General features: G+C 43.6%; 1 protein-coding gene across 1 annotated transcript in view; it reads left to right on the top strand.

Annotated features, from left to right (window-relative positions):
* Nucleotides 1–16849, top strand: part of AGBL1 (AGBL carboxypeptidase 1) — a gene marked incomplete at its 3' end in the record, with an annotated part of 388115 nt that overhangs the window by 59140 nt on the left and 312126 nt on the right. Inside the window, exon 6 of the mRNA XM_024749339.1 lies at nt 3836–3873. Coding sequence (XP_024605107.1) covers nt 3836–3873 — 38 coding nt within the window. The remainder of the gene's footprint in view (nt 1–3835; nt 3874–16849) is intronic.

The following is a 16849-nucleotide window of genomic DNA, read 5'->3' as shown; positions in this document are numbered from 1 at the left end:
CTGATATGAGTATTGCTACTCCAGCTTTCTTTTGATTTCCATTTTCATGGAATATCTTTTCCATCCCCTCACTTTCAGTCTGTATGTGTCCCTCGGTCTAAAGTGGATCTTTTCTAGACACCACATATATAGGTCTTATTTTTGTAACCATTCAGCAACACTGTGTCTTTTTTTTTTTTTTTTGCGGTATGCATGCCTCTCACTGCTGTGGCCTCTCCCGTTGTGGAGCACAGGCTCCAGACGTGCAGGCTCAGCAGCCATGGCTCACGGGCCTAGTCGCTCCACGGCATGTGGTATCTTCCCAGACTGGGGCCTGAACCTGTGTCCCCTGCATCGGCAGGTGGACTCTCAACCACTGCGCCACCAGGGAAGCCCAAGCCTGTGTCTTTTAGTGGAGCATTTAATCCATTCACGTTTCAGGTAATTATCAATATGTGTGTTCCTATGACCATTTTCTTAATTGTTTTGGGTTTGTTTTTGTAGGTCCTTTTCTTCTCTTGTGTTTCCCACTTAGAAAAGTTCCTTTAGCAGTTGTTGTAGAGCTGGTTTGGTGGTGCTGAATTCTCTTAGCTTTTGCTTGTCTGTAAAGCTTTTGATTTCTCCATCGAATCTGAATGAGATCCTTGCTGGGTAGAGTAATCTTGGTTGTAGGTTCTTCCCTTTCATCACTTTAAGTATATCATGTCACTCCCTTTTGGCTTGTAGAGTTTCTGCTGAGAAATCAGCTGTTAATCTTATGGGGGTTCTCTTGTACGTTATTTGCTGTTTTTCCCTTGCTGCTTTCAATAATTTGTCTTTGTCTTTAATTTTGCCAATTTGATTACTATGTGTCTCAGCCTGTTTCTCCTTGGATTTATCCTGTATGGGACTCTCTGTGCTTCCTGGACTTGGGTGGCTATTTCCTTTCCAATGTTAGGGAAGTTTTCGACTCTAATCTCTTCAAATATTTTCTTGGGTCCTTTCTCTCTCTTCTCCTTCTGGGACCCCTATAATGTGAATGTTGTTGCATTAACAGCCAGAGGTCTCTTAGGCTGTCTTCATTTCTTTTCATTCTTTTTCCTTTATTCTGTTCCATGGCAGTGAATTCCACCATTCTGTCTTCCAGGTCACTTATCCGTTCTTCTACCTCAGTTATTCTGCTATTGATTCTTTCTAGTGTATTTTTCATTTCAGTTATTGTATTGTTCATCTCTGTTTGTTTGCTCTTTAATTCTTCTAGGTCTTTGTTAAACATTTCTTGCATCTTCTCAGTCTTTGCCTCCATTCTTTTTCCAAGGTCCTGGATCATCTTCACTATCATGATTCTGAATTCTTTTTCTGGAAGGTTGCCTATCTCCACTTCATTTAGTTGTTTTTCTGGGGTTTTATCTTGTTCCTTCATCTGATACATAGCCCTCTGCCTTTTCATCTTGTCTATCTTTCAGTGAATGTGGTTTTTGTTCCACAGACTGCAGGATTGTAGTTCTTCTTGCTTCTCTCCCATCTTTGGCTAATGTGACACTTACCATGTATTTTCTGCTATATCATGTCACTGTTTGGATTCATGTTTATTTATTGTGTTATCATCCTATCAGCTACCTTCTAGAGGGTTGAGATCTGGGAGTCACCTTGAATCTTCCTCACAACATCAAAGAGTAACTGAGCCAGATTGACACTGTCCTCTAAACCAGTTATTCTCAAAGGTTAATATGCATATGAATGATCTGCTAGAATAAATGTACTGATTCAGCAGGCCAGAGATGGGGCTTGAGAGTCTGCATTTCTGTTTGGCTCTCAGGAAATATGAAGCTGCAGGTGGGAGACCCATGCTTTGAGTAGCAAGACTCTAAACTACCCTTTAACCCTTCTCTCTTCCTTCTTCCTCTACGTCACTCTTTTGGCTGGGGACCCTGTTACCTCAGATCCTGCTAACTGACCTGCCTGCAGCCTGTTCTTCCCCACCACCAGTGTATCCCTTATAAAACTATTATCTAACAGAGCCCTACCTCCATGGTGAACTCGCCCAAACAAATGTGCCATACAAATCGGAAATGCAGAGTTGCCCTAAGACCTGACCTGTGATCTAAGGACCTGGCTAAGTATTTTGCTTGGGACATCCCCATTCTTTCTTTTCCTGCTTCTGTGGTTTCCTTCTTGTCTGCTAACCTCCTCTGATGAACTCAATATGGCTACTCTGCTTTTCCCCAAAGTACTGATTTTCATTTCATCCCAACCCAAACCAGGCCCTCTGCACTGTGGCTCACAGATTTTCCACACTGGCTTGGGCTGCCAGCAGCACCTTCAAAGTGCCCTTTCTTAAATCCACTGTTGCCCCACTGTTAGGGAACCGTTGGCCAAAACTGCCCGCCTTAGCCAGGCATGATGGTAACCACTTGCATGAGTTGTGTCGCAGCAAGAGACAACTTTGTCTCCTTGGACATTCATTTCCAAGTGTTAGACAAGAAGGGGTCCCCTTCTCGGGGCCTTGGAAGAGGTCCTCCTTCCTGCAACAGCACTATGTCGTGTTACAAAAGAGCATAGCTGAGGAAGCTGAAAGTTGATTAGAGGAAATCATGGTTGGGAAGGAGAAATGATGTAGTCTATCGGTGAAAACTAGCCTTGCCTTCTTTACGACTGCAGGTTGTTTGGATCTCACAGAGCTGGGGGTCATCTCAGACACGGGTTTGCATCAGTGAGTTTCAGGCCACTGCTTTGCAGAATTCCCTCGTGGGTTATGGGAAGCAGTAAGGTTTCAAGTGCCTACTTTCTGTTTTAGTTTATTTTTATTCATTCCTTTGTTTTTATTATTATTTTTTTACTGTCAGCTCTGTTGCTCAATAGTAAATAATATATTGCAAAGAGAATTGTCCCTTATCAACTGGGCAGAGACCAGGGCAAAGAAAGTACCGAGAGAGAGTCTGGAGAACAATGGATGTGGAGGAAGCAAAGATGGGAAGTGAGATTCCTGGGTTTGGGGCCCCAGTTCCGCTCACATGTGTGTATAATCTTGGAAGGGTGATCTAGCCTCTTTGGCCTGTTTCCGCAGTTCTCAGAAGGGTGCTGGGGACATATCACTGTTTAACAGGCCTTAAGGATAAGTTAGTAGGACTGTGCAGAATACTTCTGTTCTTTAATTTAAAAAGTACACATTCTCCCTCCCACAGTGTCCTCAGTGCCATGAAGTTTTCCTCTGCCCTGTAAGGGGGTCTTTGTGTGACCTTCCCAGGCTCAGGGAGTAGACTGAAGGATCACTAAGACCTGAGCCAAATGCATTTTCATTCTATATGCCTCCTCTCACTGCAAAGGCTGTCAAATTCCTTCATGGAGGAAAACAATGAATTTGGAAGGAAAATGTAATGTAACCATTTTTTACCCTAAGGAACCAGCTTCGTTTCCCAATGTGTGAATGTTTTCTAGTGTGTTCCCAGGGCCGTGAGTGTTTCAAGAAGTTTGCAATGCACTGCTGTACTCACTCAACCTCCAAGTCTCACCCCCTCCCAACCCATTCTCCAGAGTCCCCAGGGTTTCCAGGTATAAATCAAGGGACTGCCAGAGCTCTGGCTGGAAGGAGCACAGCATGAGGAAGTTGGTGGAAGGTGGGAGGTAAGAGGAAGGGACTCCCTTTCAGCAGAGGAAGGGACTCTTGAGACCCATTTGCAAGACAGACAATTCACTCAGCGTGATTTCTACATTTGTGCCCCTTTAATGGTCAGCAGTAGAATCAATGGAATGCCTGCTACCTGGTTAATAATGGGGCAGTTAGGTGGCAGCAATGAGACGGCCAGCTATGGGATCCACGGGCTGACAAAAAGACCATTGAACATTGACTTTTCCACTTTTCTCTCTCTTTCCCCAGGGCAGCCACTGAAGTTCTGGCAGCATTGCTGAAATCCAGTAAGTGCCCCTTTTGAAACGTGGTTAGTTCTTTCCCCTCTGAGTTCAGTGAAAGATGCTCTTCTGTCTCCATGGCTCATTTTCAACCTGGAAGGCAATAGAGCCATTCCTGGATCTTTGGGGTGAGATGGAGGATATTACGGCTGCTCTAACTCGGGGCTGCAAAGAGAGAGTTAACCTCTCTCTCTGTGGAGGTGCCATTCATAATGCTGCCAAGACAATTGACTCTAACTGGAGTATTTTGTCTACTGCAGACCCGAGGAACTCTCCAGCTCCTTCTAATTGGACCAGCAGCTTTTAAGGACTGTTGGAATAAACTGCAGGTTCCAGTGGGATTGTCCTATGGAAGAAAAGTTTATGACAGTGGGTGGGAAGCATGATTCTTGCCTTTGATTCACAACTCAGCTAGTGACTATATTCTTGGGCAGATGGGGTGTTGGAATCGCTTGGACAGTGTAGATGCTGATAACAAATTTATATTAAAAAATTGGCTCTTTTCTCAGTTACTTGAGTGATTGCAAAAGAATAGCTCTGGGAGTCTGAATAATTTGAGAATTTTTTTGTGTGTTTGCCTTGTAGCTCTGGTCTAATTACATTGGGAGTCAATTTCATGTGTGCAGTATAGTAGAAGGCACCATGCACTTGGGAGTGAAGAAGTTTCAGCTTAATGTTTTTATTTTTTTCCCCTCCTTACCTCTTCATCTATTTGAATTTGGCATCTTGGAAACCAGCTGCTTCAATTGTGATATTTGTTTCTCTATAGGGAGCCCGAGGCATGTGGGTAATAGGTGAACTTTAATAAAACTTACAAATAAATAAATAAAAATCAAAACACCTTCTCCCCCAACCATGTATCTCTGTCAACTCTAAGTGCAGAGAAAGAGTCACATCACATAGTGCTTCCCTTTGTAGACTGAAAAAATAATTGAAGCTTGAATTCATTTGGTTTGTTGGAACTTGATACAGTACACAAGTCTATCCACAGCTGCCTGACCTGCAGGGAGAGTGAAGGTGGTTAGAGCAGGTTGGGGGAGTGAAGAGTGAGGGGTTAGGAAGCCCTCGAGATAGGAGGGGCAGAGAAAGTGTTACCTGCGGGTTATGGGGAGAGAACGGTTCATTCTCCATACTGAACTTGACTCAGGTTTGGCATCTGGGTTTTCATTATTTACCTGCTCACTCTGTCTGCTCACCTGATTATATAACACCAGGTGTGTGAGGAAGTTCTTGGATTGCAGGAAGTAAAGATGCTGAGAACGGCTGGGTAAGCCAGCCGGCGAGTGCTGTGCCTTAGGAAAGTAGCTTTCTCCTGTATCCTCCCTGCCCAGCTTTGGCAGTAGAGGCCTGATGTTTCATGGGGACAGAGCCCTGCTAGTGTTATCAAATGCAGGGTGTGGGGGTCCCGCTGCTTGCTGCTTACAAAATCAATTACACACTCGCAAATGTTGGTAGAAAGGAAAGATGCCTTTAATCAGGATGCTGGCAATCTGGGGAGATGGTACACTCAGCCTCCCCCCAAAACCACCTCTGAAGATTCGTCCAGGATACTTTTAAAGGGAAGGAGGGAAGTAATCTCAGTTAGTCACTGAGATAGGGGGTCAGAATCATCACCATCCCTCACTGTGTGCAGGCTTGTAGACTTCTGGTGATCTTTCTCTAAGATGTTACCTTGTTCATGCAGTTTGGTCATACAGTCTGTTCGGGAGATTACTGACGGGGAAGCTAGGGAAGAGATCTGGTCATCTGTTAATTACTTATTCTTCATTTCTACTTCTTTGATCTATGGAAAGAACCGATGAGTTAGGCAAGGTATTGTGTGATTAAAAGATTTGAAAGGTGTACTTGGGCCGGAGATGGTAGAGAATTGGGGTGCCTGATTTAAAAATTAGTTAAACGGTGCAAACGAACTTATTTACAAAAGTGATATAGAGTCACAGATGTAGAAGACAAACTTATGGTTACCAGCAGCGAAAGGGTTGGGGAGGGATAAATTGGGAGATTGGGATTGACATATACATACTACTACACATAAAATAGATAACTAATAAGGACCTACTGTATAGCACAGGGAACTCAAAAATCTGTAATGACCTGTATGGGAAAAGAATCTAAAAAATAGATTGGATATATGTATATGTGTAACTGATTCACTTTGCTGTACACCTGAAACTAACACAACATTGTAAATCAACTATATGCCAATAAAAATACAAAAAAAAATTAGTTACAATCTAGCTTTGCTAAAGTGATGAGAAAGTGGCTTCCTGCTGAGAGCAGTTTCCTGCAAAGAGCTGTTTACACTAGCTGAGAAAGGCTGACTTATTTTTCTACCCATACACACACACCCCTGAAGCTCAGAGTTGAGTGTCCTGATACACCAGGTGTTAAAAACCTGAATGTAGTCACATGACAGTCATTAACTATTTCTGTGTAAAACATGATGCATGGGCCCAGGAGGAACCAAGAGCCAGTGCAAATGCTGTCTGATTCAGGCTTAGAGCATTAACTGGGTTTCCAACGTGCTAGTTGTGCTTAGCAAATGGAGTACACTGCGTTAGGGGCTCAGTTTTAGAGTTTCTAACTTCTACTCTCCCTCCAGAGCTCAGCTCAGACGTCATTCCCTCTGAAAACACTTTCCCTGGCTACCAAGGCCAGGCTGGATGCCCCTCCTCTATGCTCCCATAGGCTCTCCCAACACAACATTGATTGCGCGGCATTGAATTTGCTGTTGCCCATCTCTCCCAGCAGATTGCAAACTTTTGAGGGCAAGGGTCATCTTTGCTGATTGTTGTATTACTCGCATCAGCACAATAAAAAGCCTAAAATAAATATTTGTGTACTATATGTTTAAGTGAATGAATGATTTATAATACCTACATGTATAAAAAAGGCAATACCGCCCTCTACTACCCTCTACTACTGAATCCAACAACCCATGCATAGAACCAATGATATTAGTTCTAATCTCTGTTTAACTATACAAATAGACTGTCAGGGAAATGATAGCCTGCCATCCTCCACATATAAAACAAGTTTTATTGTCACATTAGAAGGATGTATAGGGTTATTTGCTAATTCTGCTGAGCTGTCCACATAGACTTTTGTCTGAGTCTCAGGTTCATCCTAACACAAGAGAGCTGGATGAGAACTTCTCTTCTTTCTACCACTAAATACTCAGCCTTCATGTCTATCAGGGTTTCTCGACCTTAACACCCTTGCACTGTGAACTGGTTAATTGTTAGTTGTTGAGGCCTGTCCTGTGCATTTTGGAATGTTTAGCAGCATCCCTGGCCTTTTCTCACCAGGTGACATTGCCAGTTATAATGATTAAGATTTGTCTTTAGACACTGCTAATTGTCCCCTGGGATGTCAAAATTGCCTCCTTCTGAGAATCACTGTTGCGTATTTGACCACACATCAGCTGACGCTCATTCAGGGTTTCAGATGATCCCTCCCAAATACCTTTATTGGTATTTCGTAGAAATGCTCTTCTTGCATAATTGATCTTAAATTCCCCAGCACTGGTGTCATTCCTGTGGGTTCACATGAAGTAAGAATACGATGGCAGAAAGTCTTTATGAACATGCAGAAGTTACTTGGGAGGGAGCAGGTTCTCGAGATCTAGAGGATCTTAGAACAAGGACAGCAGAAATTTGCATTACAAGTGCCAGCTCCCATGTGTGGGTAGAAGGATTCTGAGATCATATTTGAGCTCAGCAGGCAAGAGGGCTGTTTTTTCTTTTTTAAATTTATTTTTTATTGAAGTATAGGTGATGTACAGTATTATACAAGTCACAGGTATACAATATAGTGAGTCACAATTTTTAGTTATTATGAAATATTGGCTATATTCCCTGTGTTGTAAAATATATCTCTGTAGATTAGTTTATACCTAAAAGTTTGTACCTCTTAATCTCATACCCCTATACTGCTCCTCCCCACTTCCCTCTCCCTACTGGTAACCACTAGTTTGTTCTCTATTATCTGTGAGTCTGCTTCTTTGTTTTTATATTCACTAGTTGGTTGTATTTTTTTTTTAGATTCCACATATAAGTGATAGCATACAGTATTTGTCTTTCTCTGTCTGACTTATTCATTTAGCATAATGCCCTCCAAGTCCATACAAGTTGCTGCAAATGGCAAATTTTCATTCTTTTTTATGGCTGCATAGTATTCCATTGTATATGTATATACCACATCTTCTTTATCCATTCATCTGTTGATGGACACTTAGGTTGCTTCCATATCTTGACAATCATAAATAATGCTGCTATGAACATTGGGATGCATGTATCTTTTCGAATTAATGTTTTTTTTTTCTTTTTGGATATACACCAGGAGTGGAATAGCTGGGTCATATGGTAGTTCTATTTTTAGCTTCTTGAGAAACCTCCATACTGTTTTCCACAGTGGCTGCACCAGTTTCCACAAACAATGTAGGAAGGTTCAAGAGTGCTGTGTTTAAATAGCAAAGTCTTCCATGGATTTGGGGAGGAGCAGTTGCCATCTTTGTTCTACCAGCCTAACCAAAGTATTGTGTGGCATGTAAGGTCTGGATATGGATGGTACCACTGCACTTAGGCTGGGGTTGCTGTGGGGGAGATGAGTGTCATGGAATTCTCTAGTTGCCTTCAGATGCCTTCATGTATAAGTAAGACTTGACATCGAATGTCTGTCAGTTTACATCCCAGATGAGTTTGTGTCCACTGAACCTAAATGCAGGAAGTCAGTTTCTGTCTAAAATTCAAGGCCTCACCATCTGGCACTGACCTGGGAATATTTATGTGAACCTTTATCTCCTGAAAGCAAACTCTTTTTAGCTGGTGATTATTCTGGCCTTGATATCAGTATAAAAGTTGGCCATTTTAGTATATCTCTATAATTGCATTACAAAAGGAGAACATTCTCCAGTTAAAATAGAGCCAGAAGGACATATCTACTACCTTGGGGGCAGTAAACATGGGTGGGCTTGTGAATCTTAGGTCAACAAGGCCCTATGACGTAGTGAGTGGTGGGACGAAATCCTCACCAGTAACAGGGAGAGCAGGGCTGAGGGATCTGGGAGCCTTGGAGCTGCCCACCATAACAACAGAAAGAAAGGGAAAGAGCACCAGGTTGCATTAGAGCAATTTTGTTATTTTGTCTCAGCCCTTTCTTCCATCAAGTAGCTATTGCATGAGAAGCCAATGTAGGAAAGGTAGATGGCGGACAGAGAAAAATGAACCAAAAGACAGCTCTCATCTCTTTCCTTTTCCGAGGAACAGCATGCAAAATAAAGCCTTGGAAGTCCTAGGCCTCTTTTCCAATTATTTCCAAAATTTAGAATCCTAAAAATTAAAGTCATTGCTCATTCAAGGGTCCTTTTTGTATGGATGTGGGCTAGAATGGTCTAATCCAGATTCCATACTTTTACTGTATCAGTTCCCCTCTCTCTACCTATGCATGTGCAAACACTAAATTTTCCTGTATTGAAATCTTTGCCCTTTTATGCTTTATCCTGCACAAAAACATTTAGCTTTTTATTACCAAAACTTAATAAGACTTTGATTAATAAATAATACTTCTATTGCAGGCAGTTTTTTCTCTAATTAATAAAAATAAGACATGGTCCTTTGCCCCTGTCCCTTTTTTTAAAAAAAAATTTATTTCTTTATTGAAGTATAGTTGATTTACAATGTGTTCATTTCTGGTGTACAACAAAGTGACTCAGTTATACACATATATACATTCTTTTATTTATTCCTTTGCATTATCGTTTATCCCAGGATATTGAATAGAGTTCCCTGTGTAATACAGTAGGACCTTATTTTTTATCCATCCTATATGTAATAATCTGCATCTACTAACCCCAAACTCCCAGCCCATCCTTCCCCCAATGCCCCTCCTCCTTGGTAACCACAAGTCTGTTCTCTATATCCGTGAGTCTGTTTTTGTTTCATATTTTATTTTATTTTATTTGTAAGCCAAGTTATGTCTAGTTTATTTTTAAAATTTTTATTGGACTATCGTTGATTTACAGTGTTGTGTTAGTTTCTGCTGTACAGCAAAATGAATCAGTTATACATATACATATATCCACTTTTTTTTAGATTCTTTTCCCATGTAGGTCATTACAGAGTATTGAGTCGAGTTCCCTGTGCTATACAGACAGCATTTGTGTCATATTTTAGATTCTACATATAAGTAATCTCATATGGTATCTGTCTTTCTCTTTCTGACGCATTTCACTTAGTATGATAATCTCTAGGTCCATCCATGGGCCCTTGTCCCTTTTTCTATCTGCATCCCCTCTGCCTTTCTCTCTTTTATCTGTGTCTCTACCTGGACTTCTGTGTTTCTTCTCCCTTTTTTTTCCCCTCATCTTCTTCTCCTTTCTCATTGGTCTCTCCACCTCTCCCTCTTTCTTTCTGCTCCCTAACACCCTTTTGTGAGCACTAGGTATAAATGCAGTTTGGAGAAGTGCTGGCCTGGCAGTGGTGCTTGGAATGAGTGTGCCCCGTGGGATTCTGCCTGATCTGTACTGGCTCCAGGGATGAATCTTCACGTAACGCCTTGGTAGTAACCTTGCTGCCCAGCTTTAAAGGTCACATTCTCGGGCTTCCCTGGTGGTGCAGTGGTTGAGAGTCCGCCTGCCGAGGCAGGGGACACGGGTTCGTGCCCTGGTCCGGGAAGATCCCACATGCTGCAGAGCGACTGGGCCCGTGAGCCGTGGCTGCTGGCCCTGCACGTCTGGAGCCTGTGCTCCGCAACGGGAGAGGCCACAAGAGTGAGAGGCCCGCGTACCGCAAAAAAAAAAACAAAAAAAAGTCACATTCTCGCACCAAGGAAAGGCCTGAAGTACTTTCTGGTTCAGGCCCTACATCTTAATAAGAGGATGATGGGTCTACTTCAGACCACTCTCCAACTTCAGCATTAGCATTCAGAGAAGGATGGGAGTTTGCATAAGTTGGGGCAATGGGGAGGGTGCTGGGAATGGGAAAGTAAGTTAGTAAAGGGAGGGAGACAGAGAAGAAAGAAGGGAGGGAGAGATGCAAGGGAGCTAGTGGGAAGTTTGGCAGGAAGAGGAGGTTCTCTGGTCTCTTCCTCGGTAAGCTCTGCCCAGCTGGCTCATGGGGACAGCGCAGCCTGTTGCTAGCGGGGGTATAGGAAGGAGGGGACTTCTGGCGCCTAGAGTCCTGATCATGGACAGACACCTCAAGCTCTCAACGGTCCTCTACTGTGGCCTGGCAATCAGCAGTGTAGGGACTGGAGGACTTGGTGGCCAGATAGTTGCTCTACAGCAAAATGTCAGAGAAGGGGCCATGTTTGAAAACCCCAACTGAGGCTTTTGTAGGAATTCTAGGAGCTCTGAGGAGTTCTCAGAATGGCATCAGTGTTTTAGGATGGTTGGCAGTGTGATTCCTTTGAACTTCTGACATACACCAGTAGCCGTAGGGTGGCACAGACTTCACAGGGCTCACATGTACAGTCTGTGTTCCCATGGGGCCTGGAATCTGTCCTCCTGGCTTCCCAGGCTGCCTGGACAAGCCTGATGCCCCAGGGTTCTGCCCACGGAGTGTTTCCCCTTCAGTTTCCAGATGAGGGCCATGGAGTCAGACCATTAGAGCTGGAAAAGACCTTCGAGGTTGCTTAGTGCAGTGGTGCTCAAACATTTTTTTTTTTGAGTAGAGAACTCAGAGCCCTGTCTGTCCACTTCCCAGTGATTCTCCCCTAAGGTGGCCCTGAGACACGTTCACAAAAATATAGCGCTCCCTGAGAACCCAGAAAACTACTGATCTTTCTAAAAATTGAAATATATTTGACACAACATTGTATAAATGTAACACACTTATGTTATAGATTTACATTATGGATTTGCTACATCTATATTGCTATATTGCTATTATAGCAACAATTTGCACCTCTGTCACGTCACATAATTATCATTTCTTTTTAGTGGTTGGAATAATTAAGATCTAGTCCCTTAGTGAGTTTGATGACTACAATACAAATTGTTGTCTAGATCCCAGAAAACTGGTGGTCTTATCCACCCCTCTCCGCATTTTCACACAGGGAAACTAAGGACCAGAGAGAGGGAGTGACCCACCCAGATCTCTGAGACTTGGAAGGTTTCCTGTCCAGCTAACACTGGTTCTTTCCTTTGTCTTAGCACAACTGTCTCTGTCAAGGGTATTGACAACCCCCCATCCCTGCCCAGGGTTAGGTTTCTAATTAAACCTTTTCACTATATTTATACTAACTATAAATACACTAACTATAATAACTAACTATACTGTAATCAGTGAGTCCTATATTTTTGCATATGTGTTTGTGTGTATGCATTTTTGTGTACGTATGCACGAATTTTCCCTGCAGGGTCTACCTCCATGGGCACTGGGGTCCCTATCATAGCCCGCACACCTCACATTGTGCTGTGCCCAGAGAACCTCTAACACACTAATGTTAACTAAAGAAGGATTCTAGTTTCGTGACTTAAGCCTCATACATTTGCTTTCGATATGCCTTAATGAAGAGGCCAGCCCAATTCCTGTCCCCAGAAAGAATCAAACTGTGGTGTGATTATAGACCCGACGTCCTTTCTGCCATCATAACTTCTGGAGAAGCAAGCCCTATATTTCTGTGATGATCCAGAAATCTGCTTCAAGTAATATTGCTAGATTTTTGCATTTGTCACACTGGGATGGACTGCTGTGACCGACCTTGTATGAATGCAGACTAGCAAACTACATTCATCACACGGTGGGACTGAAATGACAACACAGACAAGTACCATTTATCGACTGCTTAGTGTGTCAGCCACTGTATATACCACTGCATGTACGTGCCTAGTAAGGGGGTATCATCATGACCATTTCACAGGTGTAGGAACTGAGACCTGGAGAGGTTGGGCTACAGAGCTTGCCTGCTGTAGACCCTGGGACCTGAGCTCTGTGCATACCAAGGAGAGATGAACAAGGGTAGGTTTATTTAGCCCAAAGAAGATAAGATCAAAATCTGAAAGGAAGCTAAATAAATACTTTCTAAGTATTAGAAGGATTTGTGTGTGTGTGTGTGGTGGGAGCATCTGTCATTTAGTTTAGAAAAGAGCATCGCACGGTCCATCCCATACAAGCATCTGAAGGGGACCCAGTGAGAGGTGCCCAACACACCAACATGGCTGTGCGAAGGGCCAGAGTCTCTGCTGTGAGGCCGAGCATCAGGCGAGGCTGATGAATGACGGGTGAGTGAGAGGAGAAGGGAACAGGGCCGGGAAGGATTACAGCTGCTCGTTCCCTTTCCCTGCTAGCTTTGTCAGGCCCCCGAGTTGGGGGGACTGATCGTCCCTGGCCACAGACCGCAGCTCATGTACTTCCTCTTCCTGCCATGTGGTGGTGCTGTTCTTCTAGTTATCTTGGCCGCGCTAGTCCAATATTTATTTTCGGTGAGTAATTTGTTTATCAGGAGGTTATTTTAATCTAATTTTGGCCATATTTGCCATTCCACACTATCTGTGCTTCCCAGCGTTAGCAGCTTGCATGTCTTGAAGGAAATTAGCTGAAGATGGTCCCGGAGGCATTCGCTCAGCCATTATTTAAGGGAACTGGGAGGAGGCAGGGTGAGCGGAGCCCAAGCCCGGTGTTGGAAAAGTTGCTGGAATTTGTTGCACTCCCAGTGAGGTTAGCGGGATTGAGAGGGACTTACCGAGGGTGGGGAGTATCTCGCATCTCACGCGGCTTTTTTGAGGGCTGCCTCTGGTAGAGAGCAGAGAATCCTGCAGTTACTTTTCCCCATCTCCCCTGAACCCTTGTGATAACCTGTATCTTCCTCACCTTTGCTGCCAAGGCCAAAGGCACGACTTAAGGAAGATGCCCATCTGCCTTCCCATGGTTCACAGGCATCCCACATCCCATTTGATAATATGTTTCATGAACTGTTCTCTGCGATCCCTCAAGGAAGAGGGCAGGAAGGTGGGGAGTGATAAGAGAATTATTGTTTATTAGAGTACCTTCAGGGAATAATGATCATAACTATTAATTACAGAGCACTGGCACTTGCCAGGCACGTTATATTCCCATTTTACATACAAGGAAGTTGTAGTTAGGAGAGGTTAATGATTTTTTCCCCAAGATCTCATGAATGGTAAGTGGAGAGCTGAAATTCAAACTCAGTTGTGACTGTCTTCAAAGCAGAAAATCTTCCTATTTCAAGGATGAGTCTCACCTTCTGCCTGGAGTCAGGAAACCTGGACTTGGCTGATGGGCATGGGACCTGAAATTAGTTCTTTGTCATTATACTTGACTTCAGTTTGGTTTTCCAAAAATGGGAGGGCTGTACAAGTTGAGTGGTTTGAGGGTGCTTTAGTAGAAGAAACTTTTTTTTTTTAAAGAAATCTTCTGAGGAGATGACACATCTAAAGCAGATAAAACGGGAGCAGAAGTGGGAGACCCCAGTGAATCACAGCCTGGCCTTTCCCTTTTCACCTCTTCTTTCCCTGGCTCGTGATTGATGCTGAGAAACTTCCATGGAAGTTCCTCAGGGCTCGAAAGAATCAAGTTTGAAAACCTCTGTAATAAATATTCTCATGGGACACTTTCAGAGCTCAGTAAATTTTCAGAGATTATAACTTAAAGACGGGCTGATGCATCCTTTAGGAGATTTGGAACACGTGCTCGTTTTTACTGTGTGGTGGTCCTAAGGAAGAGCTAGTCAAGTTTGACTCAGAGAGAGATGCAAAATTGTCATCTTCATCCTTGAGCCTTAGTCAAGTAACTTTTGAGTCTCTTGGTATTAAGAGGCTTAATTAAACAATTAAACTGGACCTAATTAAATGAGAAGGGTCAGCTTCCGGTGGAAATTACAATGGTTGTTAGTATAGGCAAGATGGTGAACTACCTTCCCGAGATGGCCAGGATGTTCCCAGGCACCCACACGGGGTCTAAAAGAACTGTGGATGGTGGTGATGTGTTTTCCTTGCTTGACATAAACTGTTGTCTGCAAAAAACATTGTTGTAATAAGGTTGCAGCCAATCCTGCTTCTCACAACTAAGCAGGCTGCTATGTTTTAACCAGGCTATCCTGTTTTCTGGCCGTAAGGACCTGGTTCTATCTCTAGGGCTTTCCCTCTGGCCTGATTATCTATCTGCCTGTAGGTTTGGGCCATGATGTTGCTCTGACAACAGTGTGAATGTGTTCAAGGAAGCTCAGGCTCATGTGTGAAGTTCGTGTGTGTTTGCTAAAAGCTCAAACCTCTTACTCTCTAGAAGGTTGATCCACACACACGTATTTTGTTTTCATTCTGGGGAATCAGGGGTTAACATCCAGGATTGCTGAGCTCTAAATGTTCTGGATTTTATAATTTGCGTCACCCTAGCATAATGAATGACTGGCTATGGATTGACAAAGATAAGGTATCACAAAGATTTAAAGAGATAGACAAAAAGATAAACATCTCAGAGCTCTGAAAGTACACAGTAGCTTCCTCATCCCATTCTGGATTGACTGTACAATTATTTGTTTATGTCAGGATGTAAGTCAGATGCTTCCTACAGACTTCTAATAATAGCAGTTTGCAGAGCACTTTTTCATATATTATCTCATTTAATGCTTACGTAGTCCTGCAAGACAGGTAAATATTTAACTCTTCTAGAGCAGCAGTTCTCAACATGAGTGATTTTGTCCCAAGGGAACATTTAACAAGGTCTGGAGGCATTTTTGGTTGCTACATCTGCAGGGGGTGTGGGTGCTTCTGGCATCATGTGGGTAGAGGGCAGGATGCTGCTAAATATCCTACAATGCACAGGGCAGCTGCCTCCGACCCTACGACATAATATTCGGCCTCAGGTGTCCATAGTTCCAGGCTGGGAAACTGTTCTAAAAAACATTGAGGTTCAGAGAGGTTGGCTGACTTGCCCAAGATTGCATGATGTGTACTTGGCACAATGGGACTGAAATCCATACCTTCATTTCGCTACCAGAGTGTTTCAAATCTTGTATTTTTATTTTAAAGAAATTTTAGGTATTAAATTTTAAATGAAAACCTTGGCAGAGCCATTGCATGTAAACAGCTGACAGTGGAGCTGCTCTGGTGGCAGCAGGGGTCAGAGACCCCGCTCAGCCTCTTCCTTAGCCCCTCCCCCCAATCCCAGGGACACACAGACTGCCTGGCAACTGCTATGCCCATACAAGGAGACCCAGAGAACATTAGGCCCCTGTTGGCATCCACAGATCTTCTGGATTTCCCTGAGCTGTTAACGTTTTTGAGTAGAGGATGACAGCATCTGAGTGGGCATTTTAGTAAGATGTGTTGGGCAGTGGAGGAGAGGCATGGGGGCCAAGTAGGAGGCTGCTGCCAGCACATTCCAGGCGGTAGGGAAGGGGCGCTGAAAGGACCACGGGGGATAGGAGTGGAGTTCAAACAAGGAAGCACAAAGTTCACGCTTGCTTCGGGACTTTTCAGTGCTGTGCTACTGGATGACATTAGGCCAAAGGGCAGCAGGCCAGGAGCACAGGGGCTGAGCCCTTTACCTTGCTCTGCGCATGCTCAAGGCCTAGAAGCGTAACGCAGTGTGAACCGATTTGCACGCGCAGATTTGTTTTCCTGTAGTCCACGCTGCTTGTCTGTACTCTGGCCAGAAGCAGGCAGTGCCACTGACAGACAGGTGTCTCCCTCATCCATTGACGGAGAAAGGCAGGTGGGGAAGTGCTCTGTCTTTCTTTTTCCAGGTATAAATCCTGGCTTTCTTCTTTAAGTGTTGCCTTCTGATGAGTAGACAGTGGAAATGGCAAAATGAAACTAGGACGAAGGTTACCTACAATGACCCAGAAGGGACTGGGGCTCGTCTTAGGGCTTAGCAGGTGCTTCTTTCCTGACCAAGAATCTAGACTCAAAAGAAAACTCTGGATGGATAGAAAAACTCCTGGGAAATTTTAGGTCCAGGCAAAGATGATCATTCCTAAGGGCTTTCTTGCAGAGATGTCAAAAACAAATAACAAAAAGGAG

This window comes from Neophocaena asiaeorientalis, unplaced genomic scaffold, assembly GCF_003031525.2.
Source record: "Neophocaena asiaeorientalis asiaeorientalis breed wild unplaced genomic scaffold, Neophocaena_asiaeorientalis_V1.1 scaffold201, whole genome shotgun sequence".
In the NCBI taxonomy this organism is placed as follows: domain Eukaryota; kingdom Metazoa; phylum Chordata; class Mammalia; order Artiodactyla; family Phocoenidae; genus Neophocaena; species Neophocaena asiaeorientalis.
Note: the sequence above shows the minus strand (reverse complement) of the source record. Positions and strands in the feature narration are given on the sequence as shown.